Below are 20,624 nucleotides of genomic sequence, written 5' to 3'. Positions count from 1 at the left end.
CTGCTAACTTAATTAAGAATTGATCCTACTATTTTATATAGACTAATCTAAAAATAGGGTGGCGCAGTATAATTATAAATTTCCCTACTTTTGGATCGGTGATCAATTCGCAATTAGTTATTTTATTTATAAGAGTGACTTGAAACTAGATGGTAAATTAGAACACAACATGAAAATAGAACGTCACGACAACACTATTGCTTAGGCATGCTTACAGAAACAATAAACAAACTGCTCACAAGCATGTCACAGGCTTGGACCATTCATTCTATCAACTCTATGAATAATAATAATGTTCAACAATAAATGTCTTTTCTTCCAACACCTTCGCTACAGCTAAATGTAACGGTGCAGACTCTACACGTGTTCTTCTATTAATGTGCATGCAGTCGAACAGCATATCTCATAGCATGTGTACTAAAGGGGATGTTGAAGTTCAGTATACTGGTTTTTTTTTTTTTTTTGAGCCATACCAGCTTGACACTCAGCGTAAAAACAGTGTCTTTAAAGAGATAAAAAAAATTGGCACAGCCAGTAAGAATTTTAACACAACTGGCATAGCTGACATGATAATTAACACATGTTGTCTGCAGTCTGTGACTGATATGGATTATGTGCAAATGCCTTTCCATATAAACTTAGGGCCTATGAAGCTCTTTACATATCCTGCTACTAATCTGAACATCAGTCAAGTCTGAATTTTGGTTTACTCATTTCCACACCAGACTGCCAAGATTTTTCCATACCCCACTCCCTTTAAGAATTCTTCTTATGTGTTTCTTAACTGATGTGCATCCTCACATCATTGTCAGCTGAGAATGTTGCTTACAGGTTGATTCTAGATGATGCATACCTTCTATTAATGACAGTGGCTTATCTGTTTATGGGAAATGATACTGTCACAAACAAATGTTTATCATAGGATTCCACTGATATGACATCATATGATAAACCTCTTTCAGTGTCTTCAAGCTCATTTCTACAAACATTCAGAGTATAAGTTCATATGATTGACTGCATGGTTAATATATCTGTTTGCTTTATATAGACATGGACATTATAGTCCATGCGTAATCAAAGGAATACAGACATACTCTGGTCACATGTCAAGTTAAGTTCTAGACCGCAATCACAGTGCAAATTTTCATGTATTGAATCATTGCCTCCCCCCCCCCCACACACACACACTCTTGTAGATGCACATAATGGTTTAATAACATTTTTAAGCAGCCTTCTTCTTTGTCTCTCCTCAACCTTATGATTGGTGGTGTTAGATCTGAAATGGGCAACCTCACTTACAATGAAGTCACCCATCCAGAATCTAACAGAATATGCCTCACTAAAAGAGCATACTTGTCTCTTCAGCAATTAAGTTCATGGCATAGAAGAATTAATATCATGATCAATAAGATGAAAGAAATATTTAGTATAAGTTTTGGTAGATCTAAATTAGAATTGTAAAATGTAAAATAATCAAAGAATATGTGTAAAGTAATTACTAGTGATTTATAGCTACACATGCAAGAATGTCAGTACACTACCTAAGAAAGGGCAAAGGTCGCTCAAATGCCACCGTAGTATTGTAAGCGCCCGTGGGTGCTAGTTTGTGGAAAATATCTAGAGGCACGCGTTCCCGAAAATGGAAAGCGTATGATGGTGCGATGAGGTCACCCAGTCGGGGATGAATCGAAAGGCCGAATATGCAAAATCTAACTTGAAAAGAGGGCGCTGGGAAGGGAGAATATATGGAGCAACACAGGTCTGGATCCCCTCCCCCATTTGTTTGTTCCGGTTTTCTCTCCATATGCTCCTCAGTGGTGAACAATTTCCAACTCCTACGTTCCCGTAGTTGAGTACCATAAGTCTCGGCAAGGCATCACAGCAGAGTACGGCAGATAAAGATGTGGGCCATCGGCAAAGAAAGTGCACCGATGTAATTCTTGAAGGAGCAAGCGCCAGACTCAAAGAATACACGTGATTCCCACGTGGCAGCAGACCTTGAACAACAAAATTTTCCACTATGAAGGAAGGATGGAAGGAACCCCGAAAACCTGTGCAGTGTAGATAAGTACTTTACATATTCTTTGTCCCTTAAACATTAGGATGATTGTGAATGGAAGAAATATTGTGTTTCAGAATGAAAAATGACCTTTGAAGATTAAGCAGATCATAGAACATTTTAAATCTCATTAGACTGACTGTCCGAGAATCGTGAATTTGTTAGGAACCAATGTTTTAACCCATATGAAAAGGAAACAAGATGTGTTTTGTGCCTAACAAGCACCTGATCAACTGTATATAGTATTTTAACCATTTGAAGGAAACATTCTATGTAATGAGAAATTGTATATTTAAAGTATGAGAGAGTGAGTGAAACCTTAGATGATTTTAACTTAGTATTGCTTACATTATGTCTATGTCTTGTATTACTTATGAGTTCATTAAATATGTTTTATAGTTTCATATGTGTGTGATCTGACCATGTAGACTGACTCTTACCACTCATAAAAAAAAATTATGAACCTGTTTATCTGTATATGCACGTGGGGATACCCAGAGTAAGTTAAGAAGGAAGGGCTGCTACGACTGCAAGATTAGAACACCCTCTGATTCAGTTGTAATTACATTGGTGGCATCTAATTTCTGTGACCCTCCCTAGGTTAAGATATACTCTGTACCTAAGCTCAGGCTGTTGCAGTATATAAATTCTTCTGAGAAACAAGGGGATGCCTCACACAAGTTAGAGAGTAAGTAGTCTAAAGGCCACTAATGAACAGAATACGTAGTATAAGAGCAGATAACAAATAAAACAAAGAGAAACAAAAGGGAATATAACAGCGGGATAGCAATATGCTACTTTACTACGGAATAATGATTATGGAACAAGGTAGTTTCCCGTTGCTTCCCTAAAGTAAGTATTTATGTCTATAGATGTGTATGTTCATGGTAGTTTGTCTATTATGAGGGATGAAAAACCTGAGTTTCCAGGAGAAAAAACCCTCCACCTCTGTACAAAACCAGCTAACCCATCTTTAATCAAAAAGACCTGATAAAGATTCCTCATGTCATGGACAAGAATCGAACCCAGGTCTTTCTGATCAAAGGACTTCATCTATACCGAGCTAAGGAGGCTCCATAAATAAGGTATTTCTTTATGTCCATTACATAAATGGGATAGCAATATGCTACTTTACTACGGAATAATGATTATGGAATAAGGTGGTTTCCTGTTGCCTTCTTTGTCCTACAGTAAGTATTTATGTCTGTATAATTTTTGCAAAGCTAAAAAAATTAAATGGTAAATCACATTTTCTTTTCTCTATTCCTCTATATAGGCAAACTGGTCTAATATATGCCTCATCACTAAATTTAAAATTTTAATCTTAATCAGCTAAAGTTTTTGTAGCTTGAAATGTCTAGACTTATTTTCTCTGGTGAGCAAAACTAAACAAAACACATTACAACTTATTAGAAAGAAAAACATTTTAATCAGTAAAATACCTTAGATTAAAAGCAAGATTTAGTATTTAATGTATTAAAGCCATTCTATGAGTGGATTCATGTCATATAAATGGGCACTGATCATAACTGAAAATTGTTATATGAAAAAAGTGTCATAAAAAAGAAATGTAAGGTAAGACCTTACTGTATTCATATCAGCTTGTTATGAATGTTAAAATGGGGGGGGGGGCATCTCAACATTTATTTCAATATAGCATAGCATATTTATAAGATTAAAGTTAAACAGCATTCTCCAAATTAGAAAGAGCATTTCTCTGGAACAATTCAACTAATGTTGCAAGTACCTAAAAGTCCAGAAAAAAATAGGTAATACAGTTTCTTGTTTTCTCCTCATTTTTAAATGATACTGTGCAAGTATTTGACGAGCATTAGTAAGAAGAGTAACAGCTTTGTAAGACCAGATGGTTCCAAGATATTCCACAGGAAGAATTCCCTACATAATAAATAAAGAATAAGTATTACTTCATAAATAACATACACTATATCTGATTACATTGAAAAAAAAGTTCCTCTTTTAATCAAGAGGTTTATTACTAATGATTCAAGTAAATATATATATATATATAAAGAATAATTTTCTGGCATAGTTTTTTATGATAATCTCATTAATAAAAGGTCTAAACCTATAGCACATTAATACCATTCAAATGATTAATGTGATGTAAGTTTAAGTTAAAAATAAGGTTCAAGGAGGTTATATAATCCAGGAATCAGGCTCCGGAGACCAAACTTCCAATAAGCATGGTGGGGACTTCACACTGGCTAATAAAAATCATCTTTCCCCTAAAGAATTACAAACACAATTTAAACAATTGTATTCTTATTGGCTTTAACCAAACAATACGATATTATTACACCTGATATCTTAAGAATGTAGAATTCCAAGCTATCATGGTGTAACATGAAGAATAAATAAATTAAAAACCCTGCATAAAAGATAATAGATGAATTATTTAAAAGAAAAAGAAATATTCTTGCATCCAATAAAATATATAAAATATAAAAGTGTTTGTTGAACTAACTAACAAAAAGAAAGAATATATTAATGTTGTAAAATGATATAAAAGAGAAAATTTAACTAAATAAGACAGAAAAGGATTAGTCATAAGAGATGGTATGTGAGAGGCTAGAGATTAAAATATTAAGTGAATTCATAGAGAAATTTTGGAAAGGGGATTAAGTTAGAGGCTAGCAAAAGAAAAACAACAGACTTTCGCCCAGGGCCGATTCCCGAATTGAGACATCGTTACGGGCTCACTGACCAAAGGACGTTTGGCAGAAAAACGCCACCCTAATTGGTTGGTGAAGTAAAATCAAGAAGGGGGCGGAGAAAAGATGTTAAAGAGGGTGCCGTTAGGAGAGCAAGTATAAAAGGGTTGGAAACCCCCCCACAAGGGACTTGGAGGCTTTTAGACCTTTTAGCTTTTGGTTCTGTTCCAGGAGAATTCTTCGCGAGCTCCTTCGTATGGGTTTCACGGTGTTTTCCTGAGTGGCAAGATTGGAGTTATATCTCCGTCGTCACAACACGAAAACAAAAGTGAGTGGAATTTCGGTTCCGTATTTCCTATGTAAGAAGCGAAGAATGCCATATAGTCTAGGAAAAGAAAGCATATTCTTTGTGTTTCAACTTCAGTGACAACCACGAAAAAGGGAAAGCTGTAAAGAAATCGATATCCACGTCACGAGTTGCACAGCTGTTATTTAGACGATTCAAAGTGTGTCCTGAATAACGAAAGGTAAAGACCGCGTAGGCATAGTTCAATTCAAAAGGGAACATAGGAGAAGCAGATTATCGGAGAGGTTATACCAGGATACTTCAATCAGAAAAAGATAGAGGCCCATATGGAAAACTCAGGAAAGAAAGGTACTGTAAATTATATCTCGTGTTAACTAAGATTCGTCTGTATTAGTTATCATTATTCTAATACTGAACTGTTGAAGTGACCAAGAAAACAATACTAGGACTTTAGTATCTGACAGAATATATTGAAAGTAAGCTGGCTAGTGTTAATGTTATATGAGTAATTAAGTGTCCTGAGAATTTTGCATGTCTATTATATTGCATAAGAAAGTTTAAATGTCATAGTTATGTGTTAAGTGCAGTAAATGGTTTAGTTAAGCTACTTAAGTTTGGATAGTTAAATAGTGTGAATTAATCTTATATGTCCATGTCATATGAAGTTATGTGTTGAATGTGTATGGCGGCATGATCGTAATACCCATTATAGGATCATAGCTTAATTATTTATGATAAGCTAATGTCAGTTTGTAAATATTTAGTATAGCATGGAATTGAATAATAACTAAAATTTGAATTGTACCATGTTAAGGAATTTAATAAACCTTTTGTCCAATGATAAAACAGTTGTCTGAAATTGCTGTCCAATGCACCACTTGAAAAATTACGAACCTAATCATGCGGGAAATTAATGTGTTAAGAAACGAGATAAAGTGTCACGACTGCAACATAGTTACACTTTCTGACACATTTTAGTTCTTTCTCCTTGTTTTTGCATATAATATCTTAAACTAAATATCCCAAAAGGCGCAGCATAATACAAATATTAGGGATACTAAGGGGAGAAATAACTTAGATATTAGAAAAAATTTTGGTGATATCTCGAGCATAGATAATAGTAGAACATAGATAAGTGGAAATTATTAGATAGAATAAAAATTCTAAATTGGGACACAACAATATGATAGAATTTCATGTAGGCTGCTGATAAAACAAAATTCACTACCGTTTTTTGCCATGGAACTGGGGCAAACAGTAAAAAAAAGTCAGCTACAAAAATAAACTTCAACTTATCATCTTCAGAAAAATTCAAAATAGGCATCATTGATATAAGTAATATCAATGAAAAAGAAGTGAAATGCAAAAGAATTATAAAAGTACATCAACATAGTTTACCAAAACAAAGACAAAACAGGTGAGATTCTTCTAAATAGCAATTACAAGATATTATATTCCAGCAATAATGATCAGGGAAAAGAAGGAATAGAAAGAGTATTCAACACTAAATGAGGATAACCTTTTTGCATGACAGGTAACATCAAAATGGAAAGGAAGTGAGACACATTTGTGCCTGTGTTCCCAGAGGTTCTACTGAAGGAATTTATCGAGTAATTAGAGAAGGTGGCTGACCTTAAAAAAAAAAAAAGACAGTCCTTGATGGAGATCTCAGAAGAACAGGAAATGAATACTAAACACACAGAAATATCTTGGAAAAATTTGGAGACAAAAGCAAATCTAACAACAATGATGAATACCTGCTGGACTTCTGTCCAGGACATGGACTATTCATCGCAAACACGATGCTCCAACTTAAAGATGTGCACAAATTCAAACAGAAAGAGATACAAGAAATAAAGAAAATCTAACTGACTATGTTACTGCTGACAGTGATGTCTTCACGCTAGTTCAGGACACAATAGTATACAGGAAATTTGAAATGGGAAGGGATCACTATTTAGTTTTCAGTAGGATAAAAAAACCCTACTAAAACAAAAGTGTGTAAGAAAGTTTTAAAAGAATCAAGGTGGCATAGCTTTCAGAGGTGAACTGTATATTGAAATATACATATATTATTCAAGAAAATATAAAAGAGTATGAAGACAAGAAATAAACAATGAAAACTCAGCGACAAACCCTTAAAAAAAACTGATTCAGCCAGAAAGTCACATGATGAAGTTGTCTGCAATGGAAAAATTTGGTTCTCCATGGTTGACTCAGAAAGTAGGGGAAGCAGTCATGGAAAGTGTATCCTAGTAAGTAAGTCAGCATGTACTCTGAGATAATATAAAGAAAAGTATAAGAAAGGAAAGTGAAGTATGAAAGTAGCCAAACAAAAGTCATGGGAAGATTTCGGTAAGAATATAGAAAATAAATTTCAGGAAGTTGGCAAAATGTTCAGAGGCCATATGAGGAGAAGGAAAGAATGCTGTAAAACGAATCAGAAATGATAAAGGCAGCATAAAAACTTAATACGAAGATATTCTAGGAGTATTTTTTTTATGCGACTCCTAACCAACAAAAGGTTGTAAACATACAGGACATTAGCACTATGGATGGGTCAAGAAGTTTTTTATTAATTTTATTTTTTGTATTTTTTTAAAATTTAATTTTCATAATCTGGAAACCCTGTCTAGAGACCAAACAACTTTTCCAAGCCACTTCAGGCCTCCAATAAGCAGAGTGGTGGTCCCACACTTGGTGTTGAAATTCATTTCCCCCACCTAAAGAACAATTACAAACATCTACACACATACTGGGATTCAAACCATAGCCTATTGGTTGGAGAATAGATATGCTAACCACTCAGACAACCAGCTGGTTGGCCAAGTGGTTCGAATTCCAGTATGTGCATAGATGATTGTCTTTAGGTGGGATATGAATTTCATCCTGGTGTGATACCAATGCTCCACTTATTGGAAGCCTCAAGTGGCTTATAAAAGTTCACATTTGGTCTCTAGAGCAGAGTTTCTGGACTTTGTAAAAAAAAAAAAAAAAAAAAAAGTAAAAAATACTCAAAATATATAAAATCAATAAAAATGAAATAAAAATCTTTAACCTTCCCATGATATGAATGTACTATAGGGTTACAAATAAACCTTTTGTGGGTTGGACAAACATAAAAAAACACCCAGGCAGGCAACTTTCAAAAGACAGCTAAATGAAACACAAAGTGACATAACAGTGGAAAAAATAATCAAGAAGAACTGGGACTATATATAAAAACTTGATGCAGAACAAGCCTTTGAAATTCTGAAATGCAGCTGGAGTAATAATATTCAAACAGAAATATTCAAATATGGAGATATGAAGGTTTTATAGTGGCTGCATTGCATAATTCAGAAGCCACAGTCAGAAAGTCAAATTCCAGATGACTAGAGTAGAGTTCTCATAATACCCATCAATTAAAAGAGAAAAAAAACTGCATGCGAGTATTAGAGAGGAAGCGAGTATTAGAGAGGAATTTCTCTATTAAGTGTTCCAGATAAGACTCATGCAAGCATACTTGAGAAGAGTAAGAAAAATTGCAGAAGGAAAACTTGGAGAAGAAGTAGTTTTCAGGCCAAACAGAGGTTGTCAGGATCAGAAACCCTAAGATAAACATTTAAGACATCATGGGAATAAAACAAGGATAAGTATTTAAGAGTAATAATGCAAACTTTTCATGTAGCTATCATGGTATGCTGTAAACTCTTTAGGGTACATATTAGGAATATGTACCCTGAAAAAATAGATGGGTCTTACATGCTAAGTCAGTCAATTAACAGACAGAGCAAGATACAGAAGATTCAGACCCTGATACTTTTGTACAGGACTTATTCAATGAATATTTAACATAAAGAACCTGTATGAACCAGAAAATAATTTTTATAGTGAGAAAGCTGACTACAGTCAATTTAGGGGTAAAAAAAAAAAGACTCCCCTTTCAATTTCAAAAATGCAAAAGTTGGTACTGGCATATCCATTCGGGTTATTATGTCTTCTTAAACTTATTTCACATCAAACTTCATAAGGTCTATTGGGATCATCACTTACTCCCCCATCCTGGTCCAGCAGCAAATTAAATTATTATTATTAAGAGAGAGTGCCAGGGAGTCAGGGACTCAATGAGGGAGGCCACATGCTACACGCACCAACTGTTTTACCTGTTCTTGAATTCTTTAACAGTACTTGCACACACAACATTCTATGGCAATCCATTCCAATCATGCACCACTCTATGAAAGAAATATCTAGCTCTCAGCCATCCCATCTTCATGGCATTGATTCTCAATTTCCAAGGACGCCATTGCATCCTTTTCCCACCCTCCATGAAATGAAAAATTCCATACACTGAAATCCTATATAACAGTTTCAGAAGAAGAGCCTCTGCTATTAATGGCTCATGCAAAAAAAACAGTTAAGCAAGTTTGAGTGTGGTTAGTAGTTGGATGGGCCAATCTCCCTCGATGAGTCTTTGGACTCCCTGGAGGTGTCACATAATAATAATAATATCATCCCTCTTTCTCCTATTTGCTAGTGTCAGCAGTCTATAAATTCTCAATCTGTCTTCATAATCAACAATCCTGATATTTTTAAAATCTTCTTTGCACTCTCTCCATTGTATCAGAATTACTAAGAAACCAGGAGACCACACCTGCACACAATAGTCCAAGTGAGGTCTTATTAAGGCCTTGCAAAGAGGCAAAATGACTTCCTTATCTTTACGTTGAGGTTCGCTTCAACACTGCAATCATCTTCTGCAATGTATTTGCAATCTTTGCTATATGGCCCTTGAACTTTAACTTCCTATCTACTAAAAATTCCAAGATCCCTAGCCCAATCAGTTTCTTCTAGCATAATCTCACCAATATAATATGACATTGGATATTTAATCATAAGAAATGTCAATAGGAAGTGGCAAACAAGATCAGTAGCAGTCAAAGATAAAAATGGTAAAGTATTCATGGACAAGACAGAAATCATACACAGATGGACAAGATATTGCAGCGAACTATATAAAAATCAAATAAATGATACTGCAAGAAGTAATCAAAGAACTAAAAGCAATCTCTCCATCAGCAGAGATCTTTGAAAATGACATCTTGAAAGAGGAAGTGAATAAGGCTATAAAACATCTCAACAACAACAAGAGTCCTGGAAATGACAACATAATAGGTGAGATGCTAAAATATGGGGGAGAATCAATTGCAAAAGAAATACATAAGCTAGTAATGAAATATGGAGATCAGGGTATGCCCCCGAAGAGTGGAAAAAATCAGTCTTGGTTGTTCTTCATAAGAAAGGCAGTGCATTAGAATGCACCAATTACAGAACTATTGCATTAATGAGTCATCTTGGCAAAGTGCTGATGATAATACTAACAGAGCCGCTGAAGGGGCATATAGAGGCAAATCTTCTGGATGAGCAAGCCGGATTTCGACAAGATCGAAGTACAGTGCAACAAATACTCCCACTAAGACTAACAGCAAAGAAAGCTCAAAGAAAGAACAAAAATATATATTGCTGTTTTTTTGGACTTCCAAAAAGCATTTGATAATATTGACCAAAATATAACAATGGCTGTCTTGGAATCCTATGGTGTGGACAATAAATTGATCCGCCTGCTGAAAGATATAAACAGCCAAGCACAAGCAAAAATCAGAATAGCAGGTGAGACTGGAGATTGGTTTGCCACTAGTCAAGGCACAAGACAAGGGGATCCAATATCACCAATCATCTTCATCACACATCTGGGAAGAACACTAGATAAGATTAAAGAAGAAGGTGGAGGCATTTCAATAAATGGCATGAGAATAAACTACCTCTGCTTTGCAGATGACATCGTCGTGATTGAAGAAGATGCAGCAAGGCTGGAACAGACATTGCAAACAATATACACAGAAGGAAAAAGATATGGACTAAATGTCCATATCTTTTTCCTTTGAAAAAACTAAAACAATGATATTCGGACAACAGGAGTTACGATAGACAGATTTCAACTGGAAAATGTGGAACACCTCACATATCTTGGATGCCACATGACTTGGACCCCAAAAAAGAGATAAAAATTAGAATAGCCAGAGCAACAACTATTTTAAAAGCCATGGACAAAATATGGAAGAGCCGAGCTATAAAGATGCAAACTAAACTGTGCATTGTAGAAACCTGTATCTTCAGCAGCATGCTCTATGGATGCGAGGCCTGGGTACTTCTGAGAGAATTTGAAAGGAGGATATTGGCATTTGAGAGGAAGTGCTATAGAAAGATCTCGAGAATAAGCTGGACACAGAAAGTGAACAATGAGGAAATCTACTGACGAATACAGTCAAAAGAAAACCTGATTAAGAAAATAATCAAAAGGAAACTATGTCTATTTGGTCATATATGTAGAATGAATGATGAGAGAAAATTAAAAACATTGCTGTTTGGAATGATTGAAGGAAAGAACAAAAGAGGAAGACCAAACAGAGAATGGGGCGATGACATCATTCAAATCGGAAACTCTATACACAAATTGAGTCATCTTGCACAAAACAGAATGCAATGGAAGAATCATATCAAGATGGCAGCAGACACCTACAGGCATTGGACCCATGGTTGTTGATGATGATGAACACTGAACCGACAGCCATTTTCATATGCCCAAAATTCCAGCCTATTCAAATCATTCTGCAAGTACTGCATATCAGTTGCATTCTTGATTACCCTTCTTATCTTTGCATCATCAGCAAATAGGTGTATGTCACTGTCAAAGCTTTCTGAATGTCAATTAATGTATAGACTAAAAAACAATCGCCCAAGGACTTTTCCAAATCAGTACACCTTGTAGTACACGACTAATTACCTCAAATCTTAGGGTCACATCAACCATATATCACTTTTTGATATCTGTAAGCCATTCTCTTATCTACAGCAATATTTTACAATCCAATTGTCTAATTTATGCAACAGTCTTCCATGCTGTATTCTGCCAAAAGCCTTAGAAAAATTGAAAAGTAACATAGTATATACATTATAGTCATCAAGCCATCATGGCTTGATGGCTATAATGTGTCGATAAAGATTTTTCTAATTATATCAGCTAATTGCAGAGAAAATTGGATTTAAACTTGGTAGGTATATTTTGAGCCACCCTGTACATTCCCCCTTGTCTAACTCAGCAGTAACATTATTATCGAATTGTTTCTCAAGTTTGGCCTTCCTTTAGTAAACCAATGGTGTTCACTGCAAAGTTCAGATTCACTGCCAACTCACAGATGTTTTTGGTTTCTGCAATACATGTATTCTATAAATATTTTCATGGCAAATGTTCATCTGAAATAGCATGAATAATTTCCCACTTAGTACTAAGCCCTTTGGGACATGTGCAGCTGCTGTTCAACATCCCCTCACAGTACACCTGGAAACCTACAGAACAAGTTTCTTTTCCTCCTTCTTCATCCTTGCAACAGCTGTATTGTGGAACATTCTTTCCCTTGATGTATTTCCCAAGGAATACAATATACAGGCTTTTAAATCAAATGTAAACAAGTGTCTCATTTTCCAACCCACCACACAACTGGATTCTCGTATGTGGGCTCACCATAAAAAAAAAATAAATAAATAAATAAAAACTCATTCCTAAATGCAAACCCTAAGTAACTTTTCCAAATCTCACCACCACTCCAGAGATACTGATAGCGTGACAGTTAAATACATCACTCTTTGGCACCACCCTTGTGCAATGGGATTACCATACATTCTTTCCACTCCTGTGGGATCATTCCTGTTCTGAGACTCAAATTATATAGCCTTGTCAAAGGAATAGCCTGTTCAGCTGAACACTCTTTTAGCAGCCATGCTGATATCCCATCAGTCCTTATTCCGAATTGTTATTCAGTTTCCTTAAACGTGTGGACAGACTTATGTGTTCGTCGAACATGTTGTTTATTATTTTAATGGTATAATAGAACGCAGAAACTAAGTAAATAATTAATTTATTAACTTGATGGATGGAAAACGCTAACCCATAGAGCGAGAGCAATCTGTTCCAATGACAAGGCTCTTACTGCTGAACTGACTCACTTACGCCACACCTTCTTGGCCAACGGCTACAATCCACATAAAATAAACAAAATACTAAACACTCCTAAGAAACCCCTCCCACCATCCACCACAGAGAACTACAACAAAACAGTCACCATCCCTTACATTAAAGGCACATCTGAAAAGATCTCAAGAATTCTCAATAAACATAAACTACGCACTACATTCAGACCATGTAGCAAATTAGCCACCCTCATCCGCTCACCCAAGGACAGCATTCCTCCTTTATCACATCCAGGAGTCTACCAAGTACCCTGCTCATGCAATCAAGCCTACTACGGTCAAACAGGAAGAACTGTGAACATACGCATCAGCGAACATAAAAGATACGTCCGGAATTATCATTATGGGAAGTCGGGCCTGGCAGACCATGGTCTGGACACCCCTGCACACAGGATCAACTGGAAAAACACAAAAGTACTACACAGAAACCCGTATAAATCGGAGAGATTGTTCTTAGAGGCGACAGAAGCCCTAAAACACACTCCAAATCTCAACAAATATGGCTGTATTAACTTGCCGAAGATCTGGGAGACAGTCATATTAAGAAAAAACCAGCTCCTTTCTAGGACTCTAGTAATATATGATAGTTTTTTTTTTTTTTTTCAGATAGAGGGCGCCAAAATCAGGACTCTAGTCTTTGTGTTGCTGCTACAATTTTGTTTAAGTACACCATGTTGTTTTAGTCTCGTGTATTGTAACAAACAGTGTTTTTGTGCTCTGAAGATGCTGGTTATAACACCAGCGAAATATCAGCATCAAGTTAATAAATTAATTATTTACTTAGTTTCTGTGTTCTATTATACCGTTAAAATAATAAACAACATGTTATTCAGTTTGTGCAACAGCTCAGTACCTTAATTTCCTTCACAGCATGCATTTAGGTGTTTGAAGTATTGATAGCTGGCTATTACAAAGTATTTTAAAGTATGAGAAGTAAAGGACTAAACTAGATTCTTTTGACGATATATTTTGCATTGCATTATTTCTATAAAAATTTTAAATTCTGGGATTATATTACTGATATTAATTTAGACTTTTGCACTAACTGAAACATTCATATTGATATGGATGAAAAAATATCCAAAACAAAAGAGAGTGAAAAAGAAACAAAGAAGGAATAAATGGACAATAATAAGCTAGCATGCATCAGCATATAGAATTTTCATGGACACAATATTTATAATGTCCAACTACTTAATAAACAAACAAAAAAAGGGACTAATAAATGCTCATTATTTTATAGCCAGGATAACATGATCTCCTGAAGATGATAACTGTGAGTAGAAAATTGTATTTGAGATTAGTAAGCAATGGAAATAGCAACAAACACTAAATGATGCTGGGGGAGGGGGGGGGGAGAAGACTGGCAGGAACCATACCTGAAACACACAAAATGAACAATATGAAAAAAAGTACAAGTGCAAACAATAATGGAACACATAAGAAAGTGAATTAGAACATTATGAAATTATAAAAATTTATGTCTCCATTTCAAAAAGTTACATAGCTTAAACTAATGTCATTTATCCACAATATTTCTTCATGAAGAACTAAATATGTGCAGTCTGTAAAGTCAAAAATAACCCCAAACTGTGCCATTCAATCAACTTTATAAATGATTACTTTCAATTACAAACTATTAACCAACATCAGCCATGCTTAAGAGGAAAGGAAAAATAAATGGCACAGATAGCATGAATAAATTGAATATTTAGTCTTAGGTACTGGTTTAAACTCATAATAAGGTTTCATAGAATGAATACACAAAAACATAATTAAACACAAGTTTAATCATTCTTATATTTTATATCCATTAGAGAAACATCATTAGGGATACAACATTAAAATTATAATAACATGCAAAAATGGAACACAATGGAAGAAGTTAGGCTAGATGACTAAAGTCATGAGAGGAGGAGGGCCCTATATGGTGCTATTAGCTAGCCTTTGTTGTTGAGGTGGAAGAATTAATGTTTCCCAAATCTTGGGAAGTTTAACACAATTATATTATTTAGACTGGACTGGTTTCTTAAACCTGCTGTTAATTCTAAAAAAAAAAAAAAGGACTTTCGAGTTTGCTTTTGCTGAGGTGAAGCATAGTAGTTTTTTTTCTCCATATCTAATTCTTTGCAAAGTGTCCAAAGTATAGTCAGCAAGGCCTGATTGGATATAGTTGTGGCAATGGATGTATTTCTTAACTTGAAAAGCACCTGTGACATAACTATAAAACAACAAAAATTACACAACAACCACAGTAATAAACTATTACACTTTTTTTATATAATGTTCGTCAAGTAGCTTTATTTTATCGTCCTACGTGTTTCGCCAATTTTTCTATCGGCATCTTCAGGGAATACAAACTAGTAAGCTATATGAAGGTAACAGACTAGGTTATAACTGAGGGTTCTAATTCATACAAAAAATTAGTATTGAACGAGGCAATGCACGTGTCTGTTACATTCATATAACTTACTGGTTTGTATTCTCTGAAGATGCCGATAGAAAAATTGGCGAAACATGTAGGACGATAAAATAAAGCTACTTGACGAACATTATATAAAAAAAGTGTAATAGTCTTATACATAATAGTCAAGAAAAAATTCCACACAGTAATAAACTTTAATCAAAAGTACATATATTTTGTACTGAAAATAACAGCATATCATCAGTCTGTGGAAATAACAAGCAAATCAAAGAACAGGAATACAATTAGTTTACCAATTAAAAATGGATGCCGCATGCAGGAGCACGCCAAGGGTATTTGCCGCCCAGGTGCAAACTTTTATCGGCCACCCCTTAAAAAAATAACTAAAAGAAATTGCATGTAGAATTTACTACAATAAATAAAATATCAATGTTGCCGCCAGGATGCGGTGCACCCTTTGCACCCTCGGGTTGGCACGGCCCTGGCTGCATGCCAGAGATTAATATTTAAAAAATAATAATATTAATCTCTGGCATGCAGCCACTATGAAAACTATTTTTGATATCTACATAAGATAAGAACTGCCCATACCTTTGGGAGAAAGAGACAATTATTCTGATTCAGATTAGACCAATGTAAAGAGGCTTCACAACTTACTTGAAAAGGTGTTCATGCTTAAAACTGCTTCTATGGAGATGAACTTCATCCCACAGCATACTGTATTTAGTATAAATACTATGATGTCCCAGACCAGAATTTTGAGGTTTTGGATATTCAATGTAGTATTGATGTTCATTAATATAATTAGTATGAATTAATTAATGTAAATATGATTTGATATACTTTAGCAAGACAGACCATTCTGTGGAAAAAAAAGAATTAACGAACATCAATCAAGAGACTCACCGAACTACTTATAAACAGATTATGAACTACTAATTGCCAAAAAAAAAAACATTAAATGGGCTGTTAAAAAGATGTCACTTCTTGGTCAAACTACTAAAGTAGCTAAACTCAAACCTGTTAGTATTCCCACCCACCCACCATAATTATATGAATTGACTTAAAAAAAAATCATAAACCCAATAACTCTCTCTGACCTATAATAGATGCAACTGACTCTAAATTAAAGATGCCAAGAAGTTAAAGGATCAGACCAAGAATTCTTGGTTTGATCCTTTATTCAGCTGTAAGCAAACAAAGTTTGCAAATGATTGCTTACGCTTAGATAAAGGATGAAACCAAGAATATAAACTTCTTGGCATCTTTAATTTATAGTATAACCAAGTGGAAAAACTTTTGACATGCTACTGTTGACACCTCCTTTAACTAGCTAAACAATCAAAACAATTAGGTAAACTTTTATCCTCACTTACTGGCTACACACTTCATCTTATTTAAAAATTCTGCTTATTTCAAATCATTAATCCAAAATTTAGTTTTAAATAATAATTACGATAATGCTATTACTATTCCCTAGATTTGAGGCAGGTCAGAAAAAATAGCCAAAATTCTAAAGGAATGTAATCTCTGCACTGCTTTCAAACCTCATTTGAAGCTGACTATCCTTATCCACTCCCTCCCCTCTCTGTTCCAGATGTTTACAAGGTTCCACACACATTCTTGTAACATCATATTATGATCAAACTGGGAGATCTGCCTTGATGAACACAAGAAATACATCTACCACCAAGACAATGGCCCAGTCAGGCCTTGCTGATCATGCTTTGGATACCTTGCAAAGAATCAAATGGGGAAAAAACTACTATTATTCATCACAGCAAATACAAAATTGAAAGACTATTTTTAGAATCAACGGCAGACTTAAAAAATAGTCCAATCTAAATAAATATTATGTTAAACTTCATAAGATTTGGAAAACTTTAATTCTTAGGTCTCCCACTACAACACCCATACTGGACACCTCCTCATAAGACTTTAGTTTTTCTCACCTCCACTTATTGTGTGTACGTGTGTGTGTTATTGTAATTTTAATATTGTATCCCCAATGATGTCTCTGTGACAGAGTCGAAATATAAGAATGATTAAACTTGTGCTTAATTATTTGTTTTGTGCTGTATTCATTCCATTAAACCTAACTATGAGCATGAATAAATCATCTTCCTAGAACAGAGACCTAATCATGGACAGTTAAAATAAGTTGATTTAAAAAAATAAAAAACTGGTGACAATCTCACCTTTTCAAATGAAAATAAAGCATATCGGAAGCCTAATTTTGAAAGGATAAGTCAAAGTAAACTGGTATGCAATAGCATATAGAATTTTGAATGTTACAATATTATAATACACACTACTGTTTAAAAAAAGTTCAATAGCTTGAATGGCAGATTTAATAATAAAGGCAATTATATTTAGGATGTAAGATATCACATCTAAATTATATTTAGGTGTGATACTACTATAAAAATTTTTGTTGGAATTTATTTATTACAGTGTTATTTATGGCATTATTATTTATATTCAGAAATATCCTTGGAATCTAAAGAATATTTTTGCACATCTAAGTGGAAAAAACTACTTGTGTTATCCATGTAGTGGAAAACAAAAATACTGTAACATGTAGTATTATACTGCAATTTTCACCTTTATCTAGTATTATAAAAATTTGTTGTTACTGTAGCAGACAGTATTTAACTTTATTATAGAAGCAAACATAGGAGATCAATTAGCTCTCACAATAATGCTCCCATGTATGCCTCTCTTACTTCATTTGAAGCCAAGAGCACAATAATTTATAGTAAATGTCTGCATTCTGTTGGAAATACAGAAGTTTTTATCTCCCACTCTATCAAAAGGCAAAGTTTTTGTTTGTAAATTAACTATTTGCCAGCATTTATTTATTTTGTGTGGCTTTTCATCGTAAATTATGCTGCATTTTTTTTCCAGTCTGCATAGTTTCAGTATTGTGCTTTAGTAGTGTTGTTATTAGAATTTTTGTTGTTTATACTGTGTTCTGTTACTTGTTTGTTCTTACTGCTTCTACTTCTGAAAATGGCATCCATAAAGAAACGCATGTTGGCAGCACGAAAAGCTCTGGTATACAAAGATCGAGCTCACCTTGGATTTTTTGCAATGGACGCATCGCAAATATTGCTATATGTATGCAGTGAAAGATTTGTGGACTGTTTGGGTAAACAAAAATAAGGAAACCATTAATGCATGTGAAAAGTGTCTTGATAGGTTAGAGCAGGGGTTCCCAACCTTTTTGTTTCCTAGAGCACATTCTAAAATACCGATAGGGCAACGGGCACCATCTATTTTTTCAAGCAAATTTTTTGAATTCGTTTGTTAAATGAATACATACAAAGTTTACATTATATAAAAATTTAAATATATATATGTAAGTTAGTGATCTTTGGCATTGCATTTCATTGGCCAGTGCTTCATAATTAGGAGAATATGATGATATTCCAGTTCTTAAGCTGGAATGAACAACTTCGAATGCGTGTCTACTTTACATTGTATGCGTTTAATACTCATCATGTGTCATTAACGCATACGTCATATAGCATGCCATGAATTGTGTGTGATTATTTCAAACTATACGGCACATGGTTGAATAGTGGCGGGCACACACAAATTGGTCGACGAGCGCTATGGTGCCCGCGGGCATAGGGTTGGGAACCCCTGGGTTAGAGGAATTAGAAATAGAAGCAAGAGTCCAAACCATAGTAGAAGAGCTTAGACAAGACTTAGTAAAAATGAAAAAGGAGAAGAACAATCTGGAAGAGGATATTAAATATCTAAAGAAGAGATTGGCTGATGAGAATGAGGAGGAAGTTAGCACTATGAAGAAAGAGTCAAAGGATAGTCATATAGCATTGTATAAGGATGCAATCATTAAAGGTGTAATGACTAATAAAGTGCACAAAACATGCTGTCCTGGTGAAACAATGAAACAAATAACTGAAGCGTTGCAGAAAAGGAAAAACAGGCATCAAAATTAGTGGTGGTCATGGGCAAAAATGACTTAGTTATGGAAAAAAGAATGCCAATAAGGACTTGAGGAAGTTGTGCAGCAGGTAAAGAATAATGGTCATCATCCAAATTCCTGCCATGTACCCTCAAGGGGTGTACAGGATATGATAGTACTACATGAAATATTTACATCATTACTAACTTCCTGTCAACAATTTTCCTCCAAATCAGTCTGTTACTTGCCAAGACTCCAACATTATCAGATCTTATATTTCTATTGTCTAAGGCACTTTTTAAGGCAAATTGTTTTGCTAATCTTTCCTCGCCCATTCTATTTAAGTGACCATACCACCTGAGATCAGCTCTGTTAATGCATTCCTGAATGCTGACAATGTTAAATTCTTTTCTAATATCCTCGTTTTTAATATGATATTGCCATTGATGCCATCTGTTGACACCTCTAATCTTTCTCAGGACTCTCATATCTGCGGTCTCTAGTCTTTGGTCAAGTGTTTTACTTCTGACCCAGCTCTCAGATCCATAAGTTAAGACTGGTTTGAACACTGTCTTGTATACAGCTAATTTAGTGCCAACTAATTTCTCTCTTATTCCATATAAATTTATTCAGTTGACTTCCTACCATACCAGCTTTGTTGATTCTGTTGTCTATTTCCATATTTAATTTACCATCTTCACTAAAAATCGTGCCTAAGTAGCTAAAATGTTTTACTTGTTCCACAGGTTTCTCCGTTCAAAACACAGTTGACATTTTCAACGATTCTGCCTATTTTCATTGTCTTTGTCTTTTTAATGCTCATCTTCATACCATATCTATTACAACAGTTATTCAATTTAGTCAGGGAATCTTGCAGACTTGTAGTGGATTTATTTAGAAGTATAACATCGTCTGCATAAAGCAAAGAGCTGACATTAACATCTCCAATTTTTATATCATGTTTAATACCACTTTCCTTCATAATGTGATCCATATAGATAATGAATAACAGAGGGGATAATGTACATCCTTGTCTCAACAGCAGATTTAACATTAAACCATCTTCCTGTACTTCCTTCAATTCTAACTGCTGACTTACAACTCAAATAAAGACTAAGTATTGCTTGATATATTGCCCCATTGACACCATATAACTG

At 34.7% G+C, this 20,624-nt stretch overlaps 1 protein-coding gene across 1 annotated transcript in view; it reads right to left on the bottom strand.

Annotated features, from left to right (window-relative positions):
• Positions 1-20,624, bottom strand: part of LOC150096967 (GPI ethanolamine phosphate transferase 1-like) — a 311,441-nt gene that overhangs the window by 217,234 nt on the left and 73,583 nt on the right. Inside the window, exon 8 of the mRNA XM_090408103.1 lies at positions 3,807-3,955. Coding sequence (XP_090264229.1) covers positions 3,807-3,955 — 149 coding nt within the window. The remainder of the gene's footprint in view (positions 1-3,806; positions 3,956-20,624) is intronic.

The sequence above is a fragment of the Typopeltis vanoorti genome, chromosome 18 (genome assembly GCF_054136105.1).
Source record: "Typopeltis vanoorti isolate ZY-2024b chromosome 18, IOZ_Tvanoo_1.0, whole genome shotgun sequence".
Taxonomy (NCBI): Eukaryota; Metazoa; Arthropoda; class Arachnida; order Uropygi; family Thelyphonidae; genus Typopeltis; species Typopeltis vanoorti.
Note: the sequence above shows the minus strand (reverse complement) of the source record. Positions and strands in the feature narration are given on the sequence as shown.